The following is a 27,917-nucleotide window of genomic DNA, read 5'->3' on the forward strand; positions in this document are numbered from 1 at the left end:
CCCTTTGCCTCTTCCTGTCTCTCCCTGTCACACTATGTCTTCCCCTTTATCTCACTGTCACACTCTGCCTCCCCTATGCCTCTCCCTATCACCCTCTTCCTCTTACTAGCTCTTTCTGTCACACTCTGCCTCCCTGGTCACCCTCTACCTCTCCCTATCTCTTCCTGTGACACTATGCCTCCCACTTTCTCTCCCTGTCACACTCTGCCTACCCATGTCTCTCTCTGTAAACCTCTGCCTCTTCCTTCTCTCCCTGTCATGCTCTGCCTCTCCCTATCTCTTCCTGTGACACTATGCCTCCCACTTTCTCTCCCTGTCACACTCTGCCTACCCATGTCTCTCTCTGTAAACCTCTGCCTCTTCCTTCTCTCCCTGTCATGCTCTGCCTCTCCCTATCTCTTCCTGTCACACTATGCCTCCCCCTGTCTTTCCCTGTCTCACTCTGCCTCCCCCAGTCACCCTCTGCCTCTCCCTATCTCTCCCTGTCACACTCTGCCTCCCCCTGTTACCCTCTGCCTATCTCTTCCTGTCACACTATGCCTCCCACTGTCTCTCCCTGTCACACTCTGCCTACCCATGTCTCTCTCTGTAAACCTCTGCCTCTTCCTATATTTTCCTGTCATGCTCTGCCTCTCCCTATCTCTTCCTGTCACACTATGCCTCCCCCTGTCTTTCCCTGTCACCCTCTGCCTCTCCCTATCTCTCCCTGTCACACTCTGCCTTCCCCTGTCACCCTCTGCCTCTCCCTATTTCTCCCTGTCACACTCTGCCTCCCCCTGTTACCCTCTGCCTATCTCTTACTGTCACACTATGTCTCTTACTGTCTCTCCGTCACACTCTGCCTACCCATGTCTCTCCCTGTAATCCTTTGCCTCTCCCTATCTCTTCCTGTCACACTATGCCTCCCCCTGTCTTTCCCTGTCTCACTCTGCCTCCCCCAGTCACCCTCTGCCTCTCCCTATCTCTCCCTGTCACACTCTGCCTTCCCCTGTCACCCTCTGCCTCTCCCTATTTCTCCCTGTCACACTCTGCCTCCCCCTGTTACCCTCTGCCTATCTCTTACTGTCACACTATGTCTCTTACTGTCTCTCCGTCACACTGTGCCTACCCATGTCTCTCCCTGTAATCCTTTGCCTCTTCCTATCTCTTCCTGTCACACTATGCCTCCCCCTGTCTTTCCCTGTCTCCCTCTGCCTCTCCCTATCACTTCCTGTCACACTCTGCCTCCACCTGTCTTTCCCTGTCACCATCTGCCTCTCCCTGTTACCCATGCTGTGTTGAATATCATGTGACATCAGCCGCCCGCCCTGAGTAGGCATGGGCATGCCTGCATTCCCAGGTATCTGCCCAGCATTTCCATGGGTGTGCCCACTGTTTAAAACTCTGGGTGGATCCCTGCGACCGCCCCCTGCCTGTCCATCATTATGCAAACACCCCTCATGGACTCATTGAAGGCATTTACTCCAAGGGTGTGCACATGCAATTAATTGGGGGACGGGGCCGAATTCGGAGCTGTGCGAACAGAATCGGCCCCAATATATGGATTATCAGACGCATAACAAGAAACAAAAAATTTTTCATCTGAATTTCCTCCCGCATGTTTTCCAGGTGTTACTTTGAGGCGTACGTCCAGAATTACCATGGGTCTGCGGCAATCGACGTCGGCGTATACAAGCGCGAGAGCTTATATACTGACCAACAAACTGCAGATGCAGTAAATGAAGTACAGGCCATACAATCCCAAAGTGATACGGTTCTAGAACAGCAGGTACGTGCAAGTGGGATATACAGGTACGTACAGGTGCGTACAGGTGGGATGTACAGGTACATACAGGTGGGAAGTACAGGTACGTACAGGTGGGAAATACAGGTGCATACAGGTGGGAAGTACAGGTACGTACAGGTGGGAAGTACTGGTACGTACAGGTGGGAAGTACAGTACAGGTACGTACAGGTGGGAAGTACAGGTGCATACAGGTGGGAAGTACAGGTGCATACAGGTGGGAAGTACAGGTACGTACAGGTGGGAAGTACTGGTACGTACAGGTGGGAAGTACAGTACAGGTACGTACAGGTGGGAAGTACAGGTGCATACAGGTGGGAAGTACAGGTACGTACAGGTGGGAAGTACTGGTACGTACAGGTGGGAAGTACAGGTGCATACAGGTGGGAAGTACAGGTACGTACAGGTGGGAAGTACAGGTGCATACAGGTGGGAAGTACAGGTACGTACAGGTGGGAAGTACTGGTACGTACAGGTGGGAAGTACAGTACAGGTACGTACAGGTGGGAAGTACAGGTACGTACAGGTAGGGAATACAGGTGCATACAACAAGTGGGAAGTATAGGTGGGAAATACAGGTACGTACAGGTGGGAAATACAGGTGCGTACACGTGGGAAGTACAGCTCCATACAGGTAGCAAATACAGGTAAGTACAGGTGGGAAGTACATGTACGTACAGGTGGGAATTACAGGTAGAAAATACAGGTAATGTAGGTACAGGTGGGAAGTACAGGTACAGTACGTACAGGTTAGAAATACCGCACTTCCCCCTGGTCCAGCAATAGTGTCCCTGTATAGGTCCAGGATTGTGCATCTGTGTCTGCTAAAATCCCACAGGGTAGCAAGATAGGGCTCAGTATGACAGACGCTTCTCTTGTGTTAATGATGTCACTGCACTTAGCACGGTAATGCTGTGGTCATAACTATATTGATTGATTGATAATCTATCTGAGCGATATTGTGAACAATATCGCCTAGTGTGTACACTCAATGTTGTTAACAGTGTGCGCTCCCACACGTCATTAACAATAATATGTATGGGGCTTAAAGGTGAGAAATTGCCCAAATAGCCAATCGGCTCTTACCTGTCAATTCTTAGGGAACTGGTGGATTGGTCGACAGTAATTAAATTGACAGACAATAGGATGACACATTAGAAAATTCAACAGTTTTTCATGATTTTTTTTTAAAACCAACGTGTTCTTACTTCACGATCCGGTACTTGTGTATTATCACGGCGCCCATCGGGCATCGTATACCACTAATTAAGGTATACGATGGGACCCGATGGGACCCGATTTCAGGGTTTTAAGAGCCGACTATACAATTTTTATATCACGTCGCATCACATGCCATTATAATGGCATGCAATGCGACACGATTATAGCCGATTGGCCATTGTACAGCCACCCTGATGGCTGATTCCTATGTTAAAAGCACCCCCAGACCCGATTTTAAATTGTACACCCACCCTGATGGGTGATTACTATGTTAAATGCCCCCCTATTGTTAACGCCACCCCACTATCAACGCCAACCCGAAGTGTGGCTAGCGCAGCGAGTCCACAAGAGGCGGTGGTACGCATCCTCCGACCTTTTCATACCCCCACTATCCACGTCAGCGTGGAGTTGATTTGATATAGTGTGGCGAGCGCAGCGAGCCACCGAGCCCAAAAGGTGGCGAGGGGCCGCGGAATGCATGTGAAGTAATCCGCGTCCCCTCGCGGGGCTCGCTGCGCTCACCACGCTTCGGGCTTGGTGGCTTGCTGCGCTCGCCACACTATATAAAATCACTATATAAAATCAACTCCACGCCAACGTGGATAGTGGTTGTATGAAAAGGTCGTAGGACGCAGGCTTGCTGCGCTCGCCACGCTTCGGGTTGGCGTTGATAGTGAGGGTGGCGTTAACAATGGGGGGCATTTAATCACCCATCAGGGTGGGTGTACAATTAAAAATCGGGTCTGGGGGTGCATTACCATAGGAATCAGCCATCTGGGTGGCTGTACAATTAAAAATCAGGTCGCATCGCATGCGATACGACCGATTTTTGGTCGTACAATGCCCTACGATGGAAATCGTGGGCGCCATGATAATACACAGGTACCCACGATCCCAGTGGACATAGAGGGAGAATATAATAGTGTGCCCAGCGCAGGGAGGCACCGTGCCTGAAGCATGGCAAGGGCAGCGAAGCACTGTGCGCGAGCCATGCGAGGGGACGTGGTGTACTTATACAGTGTCCATGTCAGCAGATTTGGACATAGCTTAATCCAGACCAGAAATTACTAGTTGTGGTTAGTAATCTCTGTTACCTAAGCATATAAACTCTTAGATGTTAGAACATCTTATCCATGCAAGTACAATTTATTGTATATTGTAACTATGTCAGGGCAAGATTAAGCCTTTCGGGGGGCCCGGGGCACTTTAGACAGGGGGTTCCCCTCCCACTTGTCATTAATGGCTGTAAACTGCATTGGAGAATATCACACTGTCAAAACACAGAGTAAAGGCAGTATAAACTTGGTCACTGGGGGAATATAAATGCAGGGGGAATATAAATATATAATACCACATGAAAAGCCTGTGTTAAAAACCCTCCCATGATGAGGCTGCTGCTGCTGTTGTCCTCCATGGGCCTGAGAAGCATATGATGAGCTCCACCAAGTAGAGCTCAGCACAATCCTCTCTGCCTCTGACCTCTTGTGCAAAGTCTCATGGGACTTAGTCAACTCCCATAATGCACTGCATACTTGTGCAGTCAGTGTGCCTCAGCTCCCAATGCTGAGCACCATTAATCATTGTCGCGTTGGCAGATAGGTGAAACCACAGCACTACCCCACTGCCATGCACAAAACCTTTAGTTAAAAATACATGCTGACCACAGGGGGGCCCTAGATAAAGGGGGGCCCAGGTGTAATGACACCCTGAGCCCCCTCTTATTCCGGCCCTGAACTATGTACTCTTATATAAAAGATGATACAGGAAATTATGCTCTCACAGTAACATTTTGTTTTTCTCCCCAAGATCATAACTTTACAAAACTGGAATAAATCCCAAGATGCCGTATATGAAGTACAAACAATTACAGTGAGCAGCTATTGTGATGCTCTGTGTCCACCCGTGTATTACACACTCGCCTACGGGACTGAGAAAACAGGTACGGCGATATAACCGCGGGGTTCCTCTCATATCTACTGTATACATTATTAATATTATGTATGGGGCCCAATCCAGGTTGGCTCGAACATCGCAGTTTACCGAGTGCCTGAGAGGCTGCCCACTTCCAGTTCGAACACTCACCCCCCACCGCTGATGCCCCTCGGTGACATGCGAGGGGATGTGTAACGAGAACACTTGTGTAACGCATGCCTTTTCCCCAAAAAAATTTAACAGTGTAATGTGGGCTCGGTGATATGAGGGAGATTGTTAGACTAATGAGGGAGAGAGGGAGATTGCTGCTATGTCAGGGAGTCTCCTGCAGAATGCAGGACTGGAAGTGACTATGATGTAACAGTGTAATGTGGGCTAGGTGACATGAGGGAGATTGCTAGACTGAGGGAGAGAGGGAGATTGCTGCTATGTCAGGGAGTCTCCTGCAGAATGCAGGAGGGGAGGTAACTATGATGTAACAGTGTAATGTGGGCAAGGTGACATGAGGGAGATTGCTAGACTAATGAGGGAGAGAGGGAGATTGCTGCTATTTCAGGGAGTCTCCTGTGGAATGCAGAAGGGGGGGGGTAACTATGATGTAACAGTGTAAGGTGGGCTAGGTGACATGAGGGAGATTGCTAGACTAATGAGGGAGAGAGGGAGATTGCTGCTATTTCAGGGAGTTTGCTGCAGAATGCAGGAGGGGAGGTAACTATGATGTTACAGTGTAATGTGGGCTAGGTGACATGAGGGAGATTGCTAGACTAATGAGGGAGGGAGGGAGATTGCTGCTATTTCAGGGAGTATCCTGCAGAATGCAGGAGGGGAGGTAACTATGCGTCTACCCCTTCTGTGTCACTCCTGTCTGTCTGCCCCCTCCACTTTGGAATGTAAGCTCTCACAATCAGGGCCCTCTCTCCTCATGTGTTTTTCTTGAAATATATATATATATATATCTGCACTCTAATAATGGCGTCACTGTCCTGTCCCCTGATGTCACTGTCTTTATTTAGCATGTACTTGTCTCAAATCGCCATGTGCTGTAATTCGTAACTTAATTGGATTTTTGCTACTGCTTTCCTAGCACGGCGCCCACGATCTAGATTGTATGTGTGGGGCTGATATCTCAAGCATCTCATGCATCTTATGTGTTTGTGCGGCATAAGATGCATGAGATGATGCAATCGACGCGATCGACGAGATTTTTACATTGGAACCAATGTAAAAAGCCCCCAAAACCCCAATTTTAATTGCTTACCCCCCCATGGGTGAAATGGCCCCCCCATTGTTAACGCCACCCCACTATTGACGCCAACCCGAAGCGTGGCGAGCGCAGCGAGCCCGCGAGGGGCGGCGGTACACGTCCTCCGACCTTTTCATACCCCCACTATCCACGTCGGCGTGGAGTTGATTTTATATAGTGTGGCGAGCGCAGCGAGGGGACGCGGAATACATGTAAAGTAGTCTGCGTGCGCTCGCCATGCTTCGGGCTCGGTGGCTCGCTGCGCTCGCCACACTATATAAAATCAACTACACGCCGACATGGATAGTGGGGGTATGAAAAGGTCGGAGGACGCGTACCGCCGCCCCTCGCGGGCTCGCTGCGCTCGCCACGCTTCGGGTTGGCGTTGATAGTGCTGGTGGAGTTAACAATGGTTATTGGGTGCTCACAATTTTTTATCTCTTGGATCTCATGGATCTCATGCATCTTATGGATGCATAAGATCCATGAGATTAAAAAATCGGGTCCATCACGTTGATTGTATGCCTTAAGTACCTTAAACTTAAGGCATACAATCAATGAGACGGGCACCGTGCTAGGAAAGCAGTACCGGATTTTTTACTCATCTATGTATTGCCCGGCGCTGCGGAACCCTTGTGGCACCATATAAATAAACAATGATAATAATAATAATAAATGCTACTTGGGTAGCAGGAGAGTGCGACACACATTACACCATTGGAAATTGTTTTAGATTTTATTTTTCCCTTTGTTTTTATCCCTAGTTCCATTGCCAGATGATGCCAGCGCTGGTGACGTGCAGTCAGCGCTAAACCAATTATGGTCCATACAACCAGACGCAGTGGTGGTAACACGGCAATCTTCAGGTGTACAAAATGTCTACACTGTGACCTTCGTGTCGCAAAGAGGTACGCAAACATCTGCATGATTAGATGGTGGACACAGTGATGATACTGAACGATATCATAGGACGATATTGCTCAGTGTGTATGCGCTACTGTATATCGCTCGTCCTCGATTCGCCCAGTATGTACGGACCAAAACCTAAAATAAAAGAGTGGATATCTTTGCATTGTTCTGTAGCGTGCTTTTAATTAATGCTTCTTAATCCATTTTCTGCCATATGGATTTTATTGTTCAGTAATTGTTCACTGCTGCGTCGGCTTCTGAAAGCGTTCATTCAGTTTGTGCTCTGGAATATGTGACAGTTTCCAGGTCACCCAGCAGGTCACATGGTCTAGGTCACCCAGCAGGTCACATGATGTAGGTCACCCGACAGGCGTACAAGGAGAGTTCACCAACTGTCACATTTTCAAGAGCACAATGGTGGTGCATTGTAAATGGAAAGGTGGATGTTATGCTTCATTACCCTGAAAAGAAGCAGCCAATTACAATGCTAGATTCTGCAAATCTACAGAACAAGACCTTTAATTTGGTATGTGAAGCTCAGACAACAGCATCCTACAGATGTAGCGCCTCTCAATATTGCCACCAGCTCGCCTTGGCGGAGATTCTGGCGTACCGATTTTCTTCTTGTGCTGCCGTCCGCCAAGGGGCGTGGGCGCACGCCATGCAATACAATCAGCCACCACTGGGTGGCTAATGCTCCATCAAGCTAGCGTCGGAGTGATATACTGTAATGTGCCAATGGAATCCCACCATTCGCCGTACGGAGCACGCTTACAGTATGGGACACTCGTGCGTAATGGGACGCTCGTGCGTAATGGGACGCTTGTGCGTAATGGGACGCTCGTGAACATCGCTGCGAGCAAATGGGCTGTGTAGTGTAATGATCCTAAACAAATATTTACGTTCACGTAGCCGATGCTGAATATTTTGAACTGTTGGTACTGTGCATAATGTGTATGCAGCTGAAGTCAACCGCCTCCTCCCCTTCCCCCAGGGGTGGAGGGGGTCGACTTGACCTGAATACAGTACATTACTTTACAATATATCCAGCAGCGCTAATCCACGAAGGGACCATCTGTAGCGACTCGTGTCTGAATTAACGGGTCCATTCTAGTCAATTGGGAAAAATGTGTCTACTTTGCACCCTGATATCTCCTGTTCTGTGTATCCTAGAGACTTGAGACTGGTATCATATGAAAGAGGAGACTCTTCTCTTACAGAGGAGACTAAGTGGTGTTTATATGACATCAGGAAGGGAAGCGGCAAGCATCCGTAGTTAGGGCCCCCTCCAATTGTCCACCTAATGCAACTCATTACTACTGAGTACCGCAAATAGGGGATCCTGTATAGAGAGTCTAAGACAGTGTTTTTGCATCCAAGGACTTTTATCTGTCCCCATTAAACTTATATTGCTATCACTTATAGCTGTAACTGTTACAGCAGAGTACAAAAAAAGCTATTGAGTACACAAAGTGCTATTGAGTAGCAAGTGCTACTTATTGCCCAAATAGGAAACACTCTATGGACGGGCTAGGAACAATGTTTTTTATTGTTATTATAATTATTTTTTTAATTGAAACATTTACAAACCTTATATTTAATAGCACTAGACAAACATAAATAAACTGTTTTCATATAAGCCTTTTGGTGTGAGTCCATGCACAAGAACCATAGAGCATGCTGTGTAATGTGATCAATGTCACATAAATGTCACCCTCCTGCTATTAATATATAGATATGTCTTAACTGTCCATTTTCTACCCTCAGGGGATTTTCAGCTTCTTACATACGATATTCCATATGGAGGTAACATTACACTGGATATTGAGGAGACGACTAAAGGGACCTCGGATATGCAGACTTTCACACTAGTATGGGACAATGTCTACTCCCCACCACTGCCAGTCAATGCATCCGCTGCACAGGTCAGTGATATTAAACCGACCACTGCAAGGTCTGTACGTGGCCAGTACATGACAGATAAGGCCCTCATACATTAGGCTGAGGGGGGTTCCGCGGAGACCTGGGCATGGTGAGCCAGGAGCCAATCTGCCCAAACATAAACAAACCCAGCCAATCAGCGGCCTTCCATTTGGGCTCTCAGCCAATCACTGTATGGAGTTTTTTTTAGACTAAAAAAGTTTTAAAAAGTTTGCCCACTGCCAGGCTTTCCCTGCACGCCGTCTGCGTCCCCCCCCCCTCCGGCTCTCTGCATCTCTCTGCATTCTCTGCCCGCCGCCTCTATGCGCCCTCCGGCCCAGTTGCACATAAAATTTATTAAATCTTTTTTGCAGCACGTCCGACCTCTCGACTCCAATCTGATGTGGGATGTCTACACACATGAGGTTTGGTCTGATTTATCGGCCCGATCCATCAGAATCGCGTCAAATCGGACCATGGGCCTTTTTCTGGTTGACTCGCTCGAATACGAATTTGCATCCTTGTGAGTCACCCTAACCCCGCCTTGCGAATGGTTAGCCGGTGCCACCCATTCGCAAGCAGGATTTGTTCGCAATCCATTCGCATGCCAATGGGAACCTCCCCCATATATCGATGGTCGCCTTCCAATGATGGTAAAGGCGAACGCATATGGAAGGGTGGTCCAGACCACCCTTCCATATGCGTGTAGAAATGCAGGGAATTGGGTGGGCAGCTGACATCCAGTTATGTCAGCTGTCCGCGTTCACAATCTTTTTACCGATTTCGCACGCACCCAGCATATACACATAGCCACCGCTAACCACGGATCTTGAATTCTCTACCTAAGGGTTACAGTCAGGTATCACCATGCTCTCAAGTAAAATATTTCCAGACTATGTAAGATGCATGGTTATAAGCCAGCAAACTTGCCGAAACCACACTGGTTCCACAGGCGAACACAGGGGAGGGTTCCAGTTGCTGGAAATCTCCTCTCCGACCCAGCAATATAATTTGATTTTGCTACAGCTGCAGCCACAGCATGCATTATATAGGATGGAACAGAAGCTGCTACCACTGGTTATGCCAATTCTGTATGTGTAAATCTGAGCGCTCAATCAGCACAACAGACCAGAGAGAGACCAGTGAGCAGCTGGTAACAGGAAGAGAAAGGTGTCTTACCATGAGATGGGAGAATATGTGCTTAGGAAGCTCAGTTCTGTCTCCTACTGATGTATGTGTGTTTATTATAGGATATTAAACCTTTTCTGGCCACTTATGTTATTTATTCGAGTAACTATAGAATAGAATCTCTCCCCTACATTTTCAACCTATCATCTGGATCATGGGCTGGACACGGTCTCTCTAAAGTCGAGCATTTATTTCCAAAGATGGTCCCAGAGTTCTCTTGAAGATGGGCAACCAATAAGAATCTGCTTCTTATATATTTAACACCTAGAATCTGATTGGTTGCCCTGTTACAACATTATCTTCAGTAGAACTCCCACCTTAGTAAACAAAAACACCCTAGACTGCAATTATACGGACCATTACATTGACTGGAAACACTGCCATCTGCTGGCAGAGAGTGAAACCACATCTCTTACCTCAAACACACACACACACACACAGAAGGTAGCAGACTAACTTTCGAAGCTTTTGCTTCGAGCGGGCTTACTCGTTGTATATATTCTTGTCAGATCCTGTATAAAGTTATCCTCTTGTTCTAGGTACAAAGCGCTATACTAGGAATGGTCAGCGCCCTCTGTCCGGACACCATAGACAAAGTAACGGAAAGCTATTCAGTCAAATACTTCAGGAACTATGAAACTGATTTCACTTTGGTATGTGGATCTATAAATGATAATTGTTGTGTTATTGGTCATTTCAGGTCAATTCTCTGATTAAATTATTTGTGTTTTCCTCAGTCTTACTACAGGGGCTTTGTAACAAATGAGAACGAACCATTTTGTGGACGGTATTCCGTAAAGAATCCATACGTGTTGTATGACTCAGCGGAGAACAAACCAATAAGCCAGACACCGTATGGGTCAATATCGCTAACTTTGTATAGCCAGGTATGAGTGTGGAACCTAGAATTTACCTTTACAGATATGGTGCTGTGCCGTTGGGCGGGATGTACTAAAGCAGACATCTCTTTTCACCTCTGAGTTTCACCTATGGGCTTCTTTCTGCAATGCGTTGTGCAGGGCTGCCACTAATCTAATCTTGGGGCCTGGGACTGACCCTCAGTTTGGGAGCCCCCCCCCCCCCCGGGACTGACCTTCAGTCCGGGCACCCCCTGCGTAGCTGCACCTGCACCACCACCCTACCCCCAGCACCATTACATACCTAGCAGCGACATCGCCCTTGTTCCTGCATGTACGCCTCCATGTCTCCTCTGCGGGAGCGCACACTGCACAGTGCAGCCTACAGATCGCCGAGTCCCTCTGACTGTGTCCTAGGCTCGGCGCTCTACAGGCTGCACTGTGTATTGTGCGTGCCTGGCTGGGGGGCCACCAGTTTGGGGGAGGCGATGTGCGGCCGCGGGGGTTGGGGGTGGCACCGTGCCGCTGTGGGCAGCTGGCAGGGGACCTCCAGAGGCCGGGGCCCAGGACAGCTGTACCCACAGCACCCCCCTGTCGGCGGCACTGGCATTGTGTGAGGGATCTGATTGGATTTCCGGAAGGTCCCAGAAATCGGGGGTCCGTGGGAACAAATGACGCAAATTGCGTCTTTTGTAACCCTGCTCCCCGCTGTGCAATGCCTGAAATACCGGCAATGCATGGCGAGGGGTGTGGCCAAGGGGACGCAATCATGCTGGCCACGCCCCACTCAGGATGACACCCGTTGGCCCCTTGCCCCCGTCCTAGCCCATCAACGGCCACGCCCCCCACGTCACTGAACTGGCTGCCCTCTCCCAGAGGGGGCAGACAGAAAGTAGGCAACTCTGATTTATATATCGAGAGTGAATATATACATTTAGATTTTGGGATCTAGAATCTAACACGAAAAGGTTGTAATGGATAAGGAAGGAAAAAATTGTCCCACTAAAAAATAAGCAGGCTACCCTGGTAATAGAAGGAAAAGAGAAAGCAGAATTATTCAATAAATTTTTTGCTTCGGTATTTACAAGAGCAGAATCTTCAGAAAATATCCCACAACTGTATGTTTGAGTGAGGAAATAGTCAAAAATAGATTACAGAACCTAAATAGTAACAAATCTCCTGGTCCGGAAGAAATACACCCTAGGATACTAAAATAATTGAGTTCTGTCATAGCACTACCATTATGGGGGAAATTTACTAATATGAAAAACCTAGTTTTTCCTATTAGTATTTTCCCTACGACTGCATACGACTGTTTCAGTCGTATGCAAAGTCGTGTTCCGGAGGGGAATGTACAAAGCAGTCAGATACGACTGCTTTGTAACCCTCCGATGGCGTAACCATTCGTATTAGCTGGCCATATATATGGCCGCTAATACGAATTTTTCTGGCAGTCTGCAGGGATCAGTCAGATCCGTGCAGGCTGCAGTGTGTAAAAAAAAATAGAAAAAAAATAAATAGAAAAAAAAAACGGCGTGGGGTCCCCCCCACAGCTGTAACCAGCACCAGGCTGAAAGAGCCGGGGCCGGTAATTAAAAATCAGGGAACCAGACAAATAGGGGTTCCCCGATTTTTAACAACCAGCCCCAGGCTCCAGGTCCGGGGCTGGTTCCCAAAATAGGGGGGACAAAATGACTAGGGGTCCCCCGTATTTTAAGAACCAGCCCCAGGCCAAACCAGCCAACAGGGTAATGCCACAGCCGGGGGGAGACTTTTTATACAAGTCCCCCCGGCCAAAGCATTAACCCTCTGACCAGTCAGCCTGGCCAGACGCCTTGGGGGAGTGGGGACCCCCCCCAATGAAGGGGTCCCCCCCTCCAGGACTTACCTGACCAGGCTGAAGCCTAGTGCTGTCCCCGGTGACCCTGGGCTGTGGTCACCGGGTTGATCTTGGTGTAAAAAAAAAGAATAAACTATTGTTTAATACTGGTGAACTATGAGTCCCAGCAAGCCTCCCCCGCAAGCTGGGACCACAAGTCCCAGCCTGCGGGGCATTAAAGGGCCCGCTGGCACTTGTAGTTCCACAGTATGAAAAATAGTAAAATAAACACACACTGACACACATTTAAAATAAAACTTTAATACATCCAAAGCCCATACATACTGATACTTACCTATCTTCATCCCGTAGGTAGCCCTGGTCCTGATGTCCTGGTCTGTGTCGGCGTCTGTATCCATATCGGCATCCCTGTCGGCGATGGCGTCGGCGTCCGGAGTCCGACGAAATCCATGGTGGAAGCTGTGGAAGGAAACTATACTCACCTGTCCCAGGGCTCCTGATTGGCAGCTAGGCCGCAAGGCGACCAATAGCGGCATTTGGGGGCGGAGCCGCACATGTACACAGTACAGTGCGGCTCTCAGCTGTTCGTCTGGTTCGCTTTCTCGCTTTGTTATTTTGCCAAGACCCCCTTGGACTATGTCGCCCTGGGACAGGTGAGTATAGTTTCCTTCCACAGCTTCCACCATGGATTTCGTTGGACTCCGGACACCGACGCCACCGCCGACAGGGATGCCGACATGGATACAGACGCCAACACAGACCAGGACATCAGGACCAGGGCTACCTACGGGATGAAGATAGGTAAGTATCAGTATGTATGGGCTTTGGATGTATTAAAGTTTTATTTTAAATGTGTGTCAGTGTGTGTTTATTTTACTATTTTTCATACTGTGGAACTACAAGTGCCAGCGGGCCCTTTAATGCCCCACAGGCTGGGACTTGTGGTTCTCCAAGTCCCAGCTTGCGGGGGAGGCTTGCTGGGACTCATAGTTCACCAGTATTAAACAATAGTTTATTCTTTTTTTTTACACCAAGATCAGCCCGGTGACCACAGCCCAGGGTCACCGGGGACAGCACCAGGCTTCAGCCTGGTCAGGTAAGTCCTGGAGGGGGGGGGACCCCTTCATTGGGGGGGGGGTCCCCACTCCCCCAGGGCCCCTGGCCAGGCTGACTGGTCAGAGGGTTAATGCTTTGGCTGGGGGGACTTGTATAAAAAGTCTCCCCCCGGCTGTGGCATTACCCTGTTGGCTGGTTTGGCCTGGGGCTGGTTCTTAAAATACGGGGGACCCCTAGTCATTTTGTCCCCCGTATTTTGGGAACCAGCCCCGGCCATGGAGCCTGGGGCTGGTTGTAAAAAATCAGGGAACCCCTATTTTCGGGGTTTCCTGATTTCTTTATTACCGGCCCCGGCTCCGTCAGCCTGGTGCTGGTTACAGCTGTGGGGGGGACCCCACGCTGTTTTTTTTCTTTAATTTATTTATTTTTCTATTTTTTTAACACTGAAGCCTGCACGGATCTGACTGATCCGTGCAGGCTAAAGCCAAATACAACAGGAAAATAAGGTGTATTTTCCTGTCCTATTTGGCCGGGCATTTCACGCCAATTAGCAGCCGTATTATCAGTACGGCCGCTTAGTAAATCAGGAACCACCATTCTTTTGAATGGTGATTCCTGTCGTATTCTATCGATGGTGTAAACATTTGTATATTTGTAAAATCAAATACGAATGTCCCATCAATATGAATACGAATATTTGTATTTTTGGCATAGTAAATGCCAAAAATACAAATACACTCAAAAAATTCGTATTTTCCTAGGAAAATACAATTTTTTTCCACAAATCCATTTAAGTAAATTTCCCCCTATATCTGATATTCAAGGAATCAATAAACTCGGGGACGGTACCAAGGGACTGACATACATAGTACCAATATGGAAGAAAGGTAGCAAAACTAACCCTGAAAATTATAGACCGGTCAGCCTTACATCCATTGTGGGGGAAATGTTATACAGAATAGTATCCCAAATTTCTTAGAACAGGAGAAAGTGATAAGTAAGGCTCAGCATCAAAAATAGATCATGTCAGACTAATTTAATTAGCTTCTATGAGGAAGTCAGTAGGGGGCTGGACTCAGGGAAATCTGTTGATTTCGCTAAAGCTTTTGACAAGGTGCCTTATAAAAGGTCATTAATGAAACTGGGTAATTGTTAGAACTCGCTCGGGTAGCTCCGGCGCTAGCCCGGCGGTCTCTCAGCGGCGCGTCCCGGCTGTTGCCAGGCAGCTGGGACGCCGCCGCGTCACCAGGGGACGCTGCCGCGTCATCAGCCCTGGACTTCCGGCAGACGATGCCACACACCCGGGACCTCAAGCGCAGCCTCTTCCTCCCCAGCCGCAGCGGTTGCCTAGGCGACGGGGGATGCCAGGCAGCCGGGCGGAGGAAGAGGATTCCCGCGCGGCCGCACCCCCTGGTAATTAACTGCCTAAACTAAACTTCCTGGCTGGGACACTCAGACGCCGGTTATAGTTCTGACCTAGCGTCCTGAGTGTTCCCGGTTCCTGGCTGCTGTATTCTCGGTCCTTTCCAGCCTGTGTGTCACAAAACTTGGGTACACTTCCACTCGGGAATTGGCTTGACCTACCACAGGGACGCGGAGTCTAACCGTGCCGGGGGTTTTCTGCCAGTGACCCCTCCAGGCGGGATTTGGGCTTCTGCGGCTCCCGACACGTCGGTCGCGGCCCCCTGGATAGGTTTCCCTAGTGAGTGGAAGTGCTGGGTGAATATGGACGTAATAAGGGATGCAGCAAAGAAGAGTCAGGGGCAAGCCGGGTCAGTAACAATCGGTGGAACACAGTATCAGAGGTTGGACAATCGGAGGGTCCGTTCAGGCCGGGTCAGTACACAGTGAAGCACAGTAGTGAGTACACAGGGATTTAGCAATAGAGTAGTCAGGAATAGCACTGGTCGGTAACAATTAGAGAACACAGTATCAGAACGCTGGAGTAGTCAAAGTGAACCTATACTCTTGCGGGGTTTACCTGTCATGGACTTCCTTTTATCCCTGCAGGCAAAATCCATAATTTTCTGCCTGTACCTTTAAAAGTGCATGAGCGGCGCGCGCGCCCCTAGTGAGCGCGCACCCGCCTACCCGACAGAGCCCTGCCTCCTGTTCCCTTCGGCGCAGCCGGGAAACTTCTGCTGCCGGCGGGGAACCCATCGCCCTGACCCGAACAGCCCTGCATGCAGCCCCAGACCCGCCGCAGCCGCAACTGAGCCCGGAGACGGCGCCCCCAGACCCGGTAAGTGACCACCGCAGTCCGGGAGGCTGTGACACTGTGGGTTTCCAGTCTCGGCTGCCAGCATGTCTGCATCTTTCTCCTGGTTACCTGGCAGGTTTAACCTTTCCTTGTCTGCAGCAGTAACGCATTTCAGATAAGTTGGGGTTCTCCCCACCTTCTTGCTTTTGCATTTATTTATTTTTTGGTCCATCTATTGTGTATTGTTACACCCGTTTGCTTCAGCATTCCCCTTTGGGGTTCAGATTCATTTCTTGATATTGTGTCATCTTTATTGTGTATTGTTACACCCGTTTTTCTACAGTATTACCCTTTGGGGTTCAGGTTCCTTATTTGTTATTGTGTCACCTTCATAGTGTATTGTTACACGTTGCTTTTGGTTCCATCCCTGAGTATTGTTACTCTTGCACTGCTGTTTTCAGTCACCCCGAAAAGGGCAGGGTGGTCCTCGCCTCTTTAGGATCAGTTAGCATTCCCCTTGCTCTCCTTTGGCCTTGGTGGTCGAGTTGTCACCCGTAAGACCTGGTGGCATCGGGGTTGGAGCCTGACTAACGGGCTCCTTCGAACGCAGCTATTAGAGGTGAAGCCTAGCTAAGCAAGCGTCCGCCAATTCCACTCGGAGGCAACGGAGTTAGGGCTGGCGAGGATACCGAGAACCCTAACAGTAATTTAGGGTTAGGAGATAAAATTTGTAATTTGATTAAAAACTGGCTGCACAATCGGGGACAGAGAGTGTTGGTAAATGAGGTAAGGTCCAAAGCTTGGGTAAGGTCCAAAGTGGAGTACCACAAGGTTCAATATTGGGACCTACCTTTTTTAACCCCTTCCCGACGAGGCCTTTTTTGTTAATTTTTTTTTTTTTCATCCTCGCGTTCAAATAAGCGTAACTTTTTTAATTTTCCGGCTATATAGACACATGAGGGCTTTTTTTTTGCGGGACAAGTTGTACTTTTTAATGGTACCATTTACTATACCGTATAATATTCTGGGGAATCAGGAAATAATTCAATGTGGGGTAAAAAAAAAAAAAACGCAATTCCACAATTTTGCGCTGGTTACGGTTTTTTTGGAGTTCATAGTTCGTTTAAAATGATGGGTTATCTTTATTCTATGGGTCGTTACGATTTCGGTGATACCAAACTTATATAGTTTTCGTTATGTTTTACCACTAAAAAAAAAAATAGAAAATTTTACGGTTTTTCTAATTTGCGTCGTGTCGCCATGTTCTGCGGCTTATAACTTTTTTATTTTTCCACCTACGGACCTGGGTGAGGGCTCATTTTTTGCGGGCTGAAGTGTACTTTTTAATTAATACCATTATGGGATATGGGCGACTTTCTGATCTTTTAGTTATTTTTTTTTGGGTAGGCGATGCGACCAAAAAACGTAGTTTTGGCGTTGGGAATTATTTTCCGTTTACGCCTTTAACCGTGCGGTATAACTAATGTTATATTTTAATAGATCGGACTTTTAGGAACGTGGTGATACCAAATATGTTTATTTTTTTATTTTTTATTTATTTTTATTTGTGAAATGGGGAAAGGGGGGTGATTTGAACTTTTAATATTTTTTTTTTTTTTTTTTTTTTTAAACTTATTTTTTTTTTTTTTTTTACTTTTACTACAAGGCCCCCTAGTGTACTTGACCACTAGGGGGCGCGATCGCCTGTACTAGGTTCAGCCATAGAGCTCTATGGCTGAACATAGTGATTTTCAGCACTTCCTATTACATCCTGCCTCAGGCAGGATGTAATAGGAATGCTGACACGGCCAGCACAGGGGTCTACATTAGACCCCTGGCTGCCATGGCAACCGATCGGCACCCTCCGATCTTGCCGCGGGGGGCCCCGATCGGCGCCGGAGGGGGGCGCCCCCCCTCCGATCAGCTATTTAAGCACTGCGGGCGCTTTGCCCGCGGTGCTTAAAGGGTTAAACGGCCACGATCGGCGAACTCGCTGCTCGTGGCCGTGAGAGCAGGTACCTGGCTGTAATATACAGCCATTACCTGCTCTCTTTCAAGCCAGCTCACTCCGTGAGCTGGCTTGATTCCCCCGCAACCGACATATGACGTAAATGTACGTCATATGTCGGGAAGGGGTTAATATATTCATTAATGATATTGGAAGTGACATAGGGGGAGATTCTCTAAACTAAAAATGTGGTAAAAACCCCGTTATTGGGGTTTTCACCGCATTTTGGGATGCTCTAAACATCCCCAGCCAGGTTACCGCGACGGGGGGCATCGCCAGCAAAAGCTGGCAATGCCCCATAGAAGCCTATGGGCTTCTATTGCGACCCACCGCCCCCCTCCTCACCTGTGTCCGGGCAGTACAGAGCTGTGCAGCCCGGACCTGTGACCTCCTCCTCCCTGCACTGTAATCCTCTTCCGGGTGTAGGGAGGAGGAGAGCCCGGTACAACAGCAGCACAGACAGTACAGTCAGTGTAAACTGTAAGCCGGCCGGGTAAGGGAGGGAGGGGGGAGCCGCCGGGACCCGCTGACTCACCGCAAAGGACAGCTCTTAACGCAAGAGCTGTCCTTTGCCATAATTATTGCATATGTTAGAGCATATGCGATAATAATGTCGGCGATGGGTGGCGAAGGGCAGCTGAGCTGGGCTTCAGATGTTAGAACATCCCACCCATAGTGAGTAAAATTGCAATATTTACGGATGACATGAAGTTGAGTAAGGAAATTAACTTAAATAATTTAACTTAAATAAACTGAAAAGGTGGGCGGAATGGTGGAAAATGCAGTTTAATGTTGAAAAATGGAAAGTAATTCATTATGGGAACAAAAAATGAACAATCTACTTATAGGCTAAATGAAGTTATTATAGGAAATTCTGCTGTAGAGAAGGACTTGGGGGTCATCATAGATGATAAATTGGGTAATAGTGCACACTGCTCAATTGCAACAGCAAAAGCAAACAGGATACTGGTATGGATTCAAGGGATGCCAATGTGATAGTGCCTCTTTAAAAGGCATTAGTGAGACCACACTTGGAATACTGTGTTCAGTTCTGGGCACCGCACCTTAAAAAGAACATAAATGAATTATAATAGGTACAGAGAAGGGCGACTAAGCTAGTGAAAGGTCTCTAATCACTAGAATACAAAGATGGGTTAACCAGGCTGAATATGTTCTCACTGGAGAAATGTAGGTTGAGAGGTGATATGATTAGTATGTTCTAATACAGGATTGGGAATCATATGGAACTGGGAGATGATTGGTCACTTACAGGACTATACTTAGGACACACGGGCATGTACTGAGGCTCGAGGAAAAGAAATTCCTTACTGAATTAAGAAGAGGATTCTTCACCATTAGAGCAGTAACATTCTGGAACCCATTGCCGGTGGGGGTGATTACAGCAACTACTGTTAATGAATTGAAATCAAAACTGGATGCATTATTGGCCACTAAGGGAAACCTATAGATATGACTTACTCACGTCAGTAGTTACAAGTCAGATAGGTTGAACTATGTTACATGTGGAGGGAGAGTTAAATTTATATTTCAAAATGAGATATAAATTGCAATGTAAGAATAAAGCAGTCAGTATTAACCTTGCACAGAAACAATATACAATGTATTTGCTCTCCTTGCCGCTGCAACATGGTTTGTTCTAGACACAAATAACATTTTTACTGAATCTGGCCCTTGATCTTTAATACTTGTGTTCCTGTGATTTCAGCTTTGCTTTGCCTACAATGGACTAGTGACAAATTCGATTGGGCTCTATTTCCAATATCAAGACAATATTGGCAGAGTTACCAACGTAAGCGCCAATATCAACTACAACTTTGTACAAGGGAACAGGTAGGATTCTCTCCCCATGTTTCTCTTAAAGTTTGCAGCTGAAATAAATACTGGCAGGTTGGAATTGTAAGAATCACAGTTCTATATTGTTACTATTTCTTAAAGCCATGGTACCAGGGGTACAGACAGTGGAGGGGGATCATGCCTAGGACTGGACTGTCTGCTGAAGGGAACAAATGTCCCCCATTGAGGCCCTGGGCATCGCTTTACACATTACCCAGTGTACCCAGTGTTTGTTTTTATTGGCATGGTCACGTTCCCAGATTTGGCCCCGTTCATCTCAGTCCGCTGGCCCCATTGACTTCTCAATTGCCCTGCATGGTACCTGGGAGCAATGTGAGACAAAATTGTATAGGACCCCAGTGCAGAAAATGGGATGATTGATGGGCCAACTGGTACTTTTGGTGAATGCCATGTGGAGCGCAACCTTTCGGCTTTTTACTTGAACCACCCCCCCTTGACTGTGACGGCACCCCCTGTGGCATGCGTGCCCCAGCAGTGTTGTGCCACTTAAATGCTGGGCTGGGCAGAGGCCCCATTCCATACCTGGCCCCAGTGCCCACAGTAAGTGCCCTTTTCACATAATGCCCAGAGTCGTAGTGTCCCTTATAAACATAATGCCCAGTGTAGTAGTGCCCCTTATAAACATAATGCCTAGACTAGTAGTGCCCCTTATAAACATAATACCCAGAGTAGTAGTGCCCCTTATAAAGATAATGCCTAGAGTAGTAGTGCCTCTTATAAACATAATGCCCAGAGTAGTAGTGCCCCTTATAAACATAATGCCCAGAGTAGTAGTGCCCCTTATAAACATAATGCCCAGAGTTGTAGTGCTCCTTATAATCATATTGCCCAGAGTAGTAGTGCCCCTTATAAAGATAATGCCCAGAGTAGTAGTGCCTCTTATAAACATAATGCCCAGAGTCGTAGTGCCCATTATAAACATAATGCCCAGAGTAGTAGTGCCCCTTATAAACATAATGCCCAGAGTAGTAGTGCCCCTTATAAAGATAATGCCCAGAGTAGTAGTGCCTCTTATAAACATAATGCCCAGATTAGTAGTGCCCCTTATAAACATAATGCCCATAGTAGTAGTGCCCCTTATAAACATAATGCCCAGAGTGGTAGTGCTCCTTATAAACATATTTTCCAGAGTAGTAGGGCCCCTTATAAACATAATGCCCAGAGTAGTAGTGCCCCTTATAAACATAATGCCCAGAGTAGTAGTGCCCCTTATAAAGATAATGCCCAGAGTAGTAGTGCCTCTTATAAACATAATGCCCAGATTAGTAGTGCCCCTTATAAACATAATGCCCATAGTAGTAGTGCCCCTTATAAGCATAATGCCCAGAGTTGTAGTGCCCCTTTTAAACATAATGCCCAGAGTAGTAGTGCTCTTTATAAACATAATGCCCGGAGTAGTAGTGCCCTTATAAACATAATGCCCAGAGTAGTAGTGCCTCTTATAAACATAATGCCCAGAGTAGTAGTGCCCCTTATAAACATAATGCCCAGAGTCGTAGTGTCCCTTATAAACATAATGCCCAGACTAGTAGTAGTGCCCCTTATAAACATAATGCCTAGACTAGTAGTGCCCCTTAAAAAAATAATGCCCAGATTCGTAGTGCCCATTATAAACATAATGCCCAGATTCATAGTGCCCCTTATAAACATAATGCCCAGAGTAGTAGTGCCCCTTATAAACATAATGCCCAGAGTAGTAGTGCCCCTTATAAACATAATGCCCAGAGTAGTAGTGCCCCTTATAAAAATAATGCCCAGATTCGTAGTGCCCATTATAAACATAATGCCCAGTGCCCCTTATAAACATAATGCCCAGAGTAGTAGTGCCCCTTATAAACATAATGCCCAGAGTAGTAGTGCAAAGAAAAACATAATGCCCAGAGTTGTAGTGCCTCTTATATACATAATGCCCAAATTAGTAGTGCCCCTTATAAACATAATGCCCAGAGTTGTAGTGCTCCTTATAAACATAATGCCCAGAGTAGTAGTGCCCCATATAAACATAATGCCCAGAGTTGTAGTGCTCCTTATAAACATAATGGCCAGAGTTATAGTGCCCCTTATAAACATAATGCCCAGAGTTGTAGTGCTCCTTATAAACATAATGCCCAGAGTAGTAGTGCCCCATATAAACATAATGCCCAGAGTTGTAGTGCTCCTTATAAACATAATGGCCAGAGTTATAGTGCCCCTTATAAACATAATGCCCAGAGTTGTAGTTCCCCTTATAAACATAATGCCCTCCAGCAGCTTTCCCACCTCTCTGAATCCCTCCATACCCCTCTCACCTTGTGTTCAGCAAGCACAGAGATTGCTCCTCTTACAGTAATTGTTTTTCTTTGATTCAGTGGCAATGACGGCATTACATCACATATATGCCGTATCATAAAAGGAAGCCGCTTGGACAATTGGTTCTGTTGGAATTACTGTGCAGGGCTGTGGTGTGCTGCTAAATACTGTACTTGCGCACAGAAGCATAACTAGATATTCGTAGACCCCATAGCAAAAGATTATAAGGGCCCCCTATTTAGCAACTGATGGTGATTAATGTATGGGCCCCCTTCTGCTCTGGGCCCCATAGCAGCTGCACCCCTTGCACCTATGGTAGTTACACCCTTCCTTGTGCAAGTCAGCAGTAGCTAATCTCTATGCCTGGGCTGGCCAAACTGGTTCTCAATATCTACCAACAGTTAACATTTTCCAGACCACCTACTTGGTGACAGATGTAGTCATTACTAATTGTCACGTTTTCCAGACCACCTACTTGGTGCACAGATGTAGTCATTACTAACTGTCACGTTTTCCAGACCACCTACTTGGTGCACAGATGTAGTCATTACTAATTGTCACATTTTCCAGACCACCTACTTGGTGCACAGATGTAGTCATTACTAACTGTCACGTTATCCAGACCACCTACTTGGTGCACAGATGTAGTCATTACTAACTGTCACGTTTTCCAGACCACCTACTTGGTGCACAGATGTAGTCATTACTAACTGTCACGTTTTCCAGACCACCTACTTGGTGCACAGATGTAGTCATTACTGTTAAGTTTTCCAGGCCGCCTAGCTGGTGCATAGATATAGTTATTACTAATAGGTCATGTTTGCCAGACAACCTAGCTGGTGTACAGGTGTAGAAATTACTAACTGTCACGTTTCTCAGGCCACCTAACTGGTGCACTGGTGCAGTCATTATTAATTGTCACATTTTCCAGACCACCTAGCTGGTACATAGGTGTAGTCATTACTCATAGGTCATGTTTGACAGACCACCTAGCTGGTGCACAGGTGTAGTCATTACTAACTGTCATGTTTCCCAGGCCACTTAGCTGGTGCACAGGTGTAGTCATTACCATACCTCCCAACTGTCCCGCTTTCCGTAGGAACGTCCCATTTTTTGTGAATGTTCCCGCATCCTTCCCAGGGCCAGCAGCTGCGCTAAGCAGTGGAAAGGCAGTTGGGAGTCCCCCCTGCCACCTGCTTAGTGGCAGAGGGGCTGGGGGCATGGCTAGAAGCTCACAGAGCTGCTGGTCATGCCCCAGAGCGGCAAAACGGGACGATTTGAAGGCTACACCCTCTCGTCGCTGGGCCACAAGCCCCAATTGTGGTCACACGCCCGTACCGTGGGCATAGGACCCAGCATTTTGAAAGTTGGGAGGTATGCATTACTGTCATATTTTCCAGATCACAAAGCTGGTGCACAGGTGTAGTCATTACTAACTATCCACAATTTCCCAGGCCACCTGGCTTGTGTGCAGGTGTCTTCATTACTAACTATTACATTTCCCATGCCACCTAGCTGGTGCACAGGTGTAGTCATTGTACTGACTGTCACATTTTCTAAAATGTGTCGCATTCATTACTAACTGACACATTCTACAGACCCACAGGTGGTCTGGAAACACAAACTGTTGGTAGATCTCGAGGACCGGTTTGGCCACCCCTCTAAGCTAACCGCTTGGGACGGCCATCAGTTTCATATCTACATAACTTAATGTTTTTCTTAGGATCAGTTTAATTAATTTGACATTTGTTTAGTATATCAGGTGAATGTGCACTAACACAATAATGTGTTTTTCAGCTGGACCTACACTTGCATAGATTTGCTGAGCCTTGTGAAAAGCCAATACTCCGGAACTAACTTCAAGGTGTTCACAATCAGCTTAGTGTCCCAGCAGGATTACTATGTGGATGTCCTATACATTGGACAGGTGGTAACAACAAGCAACGTCAATGGTAAATCTCATGTTTCTTCTTGCTTCATTCCTATATTCAGGAAGGGGGGGGCTGAATTCACTTGCCATGCTTTGGGCATGGTGGCTCGCTACGTTCAGTACACTATTATATTCTCCCCAGGGCTGCCGAGAGGTATGCCAGGCCGTGGGCCACCTCCCGCGATTAGGCCATGCCCCCAAAATGGCTAAAGTCGAGGGGGAGTGTTATTGCCCACCCCACCTCAGCAGCAGCACACCTACTGCATGTGCTGCGCTAACAGCAGCTCAGCATGAGCTCTCACGCTGTCAGTAAGACGCTCATGCTGAGCCTGCTGTCAGCACAGCACATGCTGTATGTGTGTGCTGCTGCTGCTGCCCTGGAGGGATGGAGGGGGAAGGGGGGGGGTCGGACCAGGACCCCCGCCAGGCCCTTCTAGTAAGCCCGGTAATTAGTACCTGCCCCCCTCTCGGCAGCCCTGATTCTCCCACCACACCCTGGTGGATGGTAGGTCATGAAATACCGCCTGTCGGCACATGTCAGCTCAGAAAAACTTGAAAAACCCCATGTCAATCTAATGACCCTGTCAATGGTAATCCCATGTCGATCTTCTGAGGTGTCAATCTATTTACTGTACAGCACTGTGAAGCCCCAATAACAAAGTGACAGCCTTGGGCATATGCAGACCCTTTTATAGAGCCAAGTAAACAATATGCACCTTAGCTCTAGCTCCACCCCCATCCTGCCCCTTTCCTACCCATCAGCTGCCCCAGGCCCCTGCCTCAAAAGAACTGGCTCCTGGAGAGGGCAGCCCAAAGGCAGGCAACCCTGAGGTGGACTACAGCTCCCAGCCACTTAGCAACGCATGTCCAATCTGTATACTAGAAGCCCGGTGTCATGGTAATATTGCTGCCCTACATCGTCCTCCCTCCGCTGGGTACTGCATTCTTAATAATCCCATATGCACTAACATATGCGATTAGTAACGCAAGGGACAGCTCTTGCGATAAGAGCTACCCTTTGTGATGCGGCTCCGGCGCTGGACTTCCGGGCCTGAGACCCGGGAGGACCCTCTGCACACGCGCAGAGCGACAGTGCCGGCCGCAGGGCATGCTGGGATGGATCTGTGACGGATCCCTTGTTACCTTGTCCTCCAACGCTGACTATGGATTTTTTTGTCATTTGTGTGCGCCGCAGTTCTCAGGAGAGCTCCAGCTTTGTCGGACGATGGAATTGTTCTCAGCGCTGTCAGTGTGCTCAGCACTGTCTATAACAGAACAAGCGAGTACACCATCACCGTTACTCCATACAACTGCGGATACAATATCCCCCTATTCGCCATTGGATTTGCAGAGGTACGTGTGGAGATACATAGCCAGTGAGACGTAAAAGTGATCCTAAACCCTTTGATCCTAAAATCGGTGAGAGGTGGAAAATTTCTGCAAAATATGCCAGCATCGCTCACATTTGTTCAATGGCAGTTTTTACCTATGGACTGCAGGGCTTGCAGCCTCCCCAGGTAAAATCCACCACTGTGTGAAGCCAGATGCAGTCTGTGAGACTGCAGTGGCCTTACTGTGACTGGCAGTGACTTCCTATTAGGAAAAATTCACTTGGCACCCAAAGGGTTATGGCATAACTTATTGGGTACTTGTGTAATATCTGGGCGCCCGATTTTTTCATTGTATTGCATCGCATCGCATGCAATATAGTGGCATACAATTCATGGAATGTGATTTTTCATTGTAAAGACCCGATTTTTAATTGTATAGTCACCCATGGTTGATTTCATACCCCCACTATCCAACGACGCATGGAGTTGATTTTATATAGTGTGGCGAGCGCAGCGAGCCACCGAGCCCGAAGCATGGGGAGCGCAGCGTGCCCCGCGAGGGGACGCAGAATACATGTAAAGTAATCCGTCACATCGCATCACATCGCATCGCATGCCTTAAGTAGTGGCATGCAATGAAAAAATCGGGCGCCCAGATAATACAAAAGTACCACTTATTGTTCTAGCTGATTGGAATTACAGGGCAGTGGGGAAACAAATCGCTCTGCAATTGCGGAACAGACATGAAAGTACATTTAAGTATTCTCAGAGATTCATATTGTTTCATCATTCTGGCAGCCCGGTGGCACAGTGGTTTGCATGGTGATTTTGTGTCTTTCCTCCAAATGCTCCAGTTTCTTCCTGCACTCAAAAAAACTACTGGTTAAAAATTGAGGCTTGTAATTGGAGGCATTATATAAACAGGGTTGCCGGGACATCAGTAGGGCCTGCATACTGGGGGGCATGACCAATACAGGGGTGTGGCACTGGCTACACATCCCTTGCTGTATACTTTATTATGGTCTGTGCCACCCCAAAGAGGCGTGGCATGCACTGAGATGTTTGGCTGCCGCTTTACAAAGTGTATATCAGTGGGCAAATTTTGGTTTTATTTGAACTTCAATTTAATTTTTTCTATTTTTTCAAAGTAGCAAATAAGGTGCGTACACACAGGGCGATATATCGCCCGGCGATATATTGACAGGCGATAAATCACTGAGCGATATATCGCTCAATGCCCCCCTTTTCATCGGCGACCAGAGATGGTGCTGCAGAGGTAATCAGCTGGTCGCTCGAGCATGCTCCTGCGACCAGCGATTAGAACGGGGCTGAAAATGGGAGCGCGCACCCGGCGATTTATAGCCGGGGCAGACTCCCATCACTGGCAATATGGTCGCTAGCAACCATATTCCCAGCGATGTCAGCCCCTATCACTGCCGTGTGTACACGGCTTTAATTTGATCAAACCAATTTGGGAGTGGTATAGGTCTCAGAGTAGATGACAGAATGAAAGCACGGTCACTCAGACGCCATGACTGTTAATAATAGTAAGTAATGAACATAATGACATTAAATAATAATATATGCCTATCTGTGGTGTTATTTTTTTTTACTCTTTTAAACAGAATATGCAAAACAGTTCCAATGCGGCCGTCTATGGCACATCGTCATGGACACCGGGGACCTCGATCCAGATAAACCGCACCCAGGCCGCGTCTCCGCCCATTGGAGGAACATTCAGTATCCAAGCTTATGGGAAAGAAATAACAGGTAAGGTTACGTACAGAGGTTTTCCAGAGCTGATCACCGGGCCCTGCGATCAGATAGCCGCCACCCAGCCCAGGGTGAAATCCCGGCCTGTGCAAGCTTGTCCCGCCAAACACACCCCCCCTCCTCCCGCCCAAGTGTGCCAGTGGATGTGTACACTTACACTCCCATCACTGGCCACACAGAAAACGTTTGATGATCGCTCCCCATCGAATGATTTTTTTTCCTCCGTTTGTGGATAGAAGAAAGTCTATACTTTTTTTCTGGACGGAGATGGCCGCAAAGGGGACAGGAGCTGATGTCATGTGATGTCAGCCCTCCCCACTATTGAGCGAATGCCCCAATGAGTGTGAAACTCACCGATGGTGTCTGCATCGGGCCACGCCTTCGTTACCACCCACAAACGTCGGCAACCATTGAAGGATTTTTTGGCCATAAGCTCGCATGCGAATGGATATGTGAGCATACACTTCCATTGGCATGCCGCCACATATCATTGTGGGGCGGCGGGTGGTGTTAGCCTGCTCACTAAGCAGTGAAAGATCGCTGCTTAGCGAATTAACCTGAA

At 47.6% G+C, this 27,917-nt stretch overlaps 1 protein-coding gene across 1 annotated transcript in view; it reads left to right on the forward strand.

Annotated features, from left to right (window-relative positions):
• PKHD1L1 (PKHD1 like 1) overlaps window positions 1-27,917 on the forward strand; it is a 155,971-nt gene that overhangs the window by 22,975 nt on the left and 105,079 nt on the right. Inside the window, exons 15-24 of the mRNA XM_083186703.1 lie at window positions 1,609-1,768; window positions 4,811-4,943; window positions 6,944-7,087; window positions 8,856-9,013; window positions 10,736-10,849; window positions 10,934-11,083; window positions 19,884-20,008; window positions 24,119-24,273; window positions 25,447-25,604; window positions 27,208-27,352. Of these exons, the coding sequence (XP_083042829.1) occupies window positions 1,609-1,768; window positions 4,811-4,943; window positions 6,944-7,087; window positions 8,856-9,013; window positions 10,736-10,849; window positions 10,934-11,083; window positions 19,884-20,008; window positions 24,119-24,273; window positions 25,447-25,604; window positions 27,208-27,352 (1,442 nt within the window). The remainder of the gene's footprint in view (window positions 1-1,608; window positions 1,769-4,810; window positions 4,944-6,943; window positions 7,088-8,855; window positions 9,014-10,735; window positions 10,850-10,933; window positions 11,084-19,883; window positions 20,009-24,118; window positions 24,274-25,446; window positions 25,605-27,207; window positions 27,353-27,917) is intronic.

This window comes from Crinia signifera, chromosome 5 (genome assembly GCF_055691185.1).
Source record: "Crinia signifera chromosome 5, ASM5569118v1, whole genome shotgun sequence".
Taxonomy (NCBI): Eukaryota; Metazoa; Chordata; class Amphibia; order Anura; family Myobatrachidae; genus Crinia; species Crinia signifera.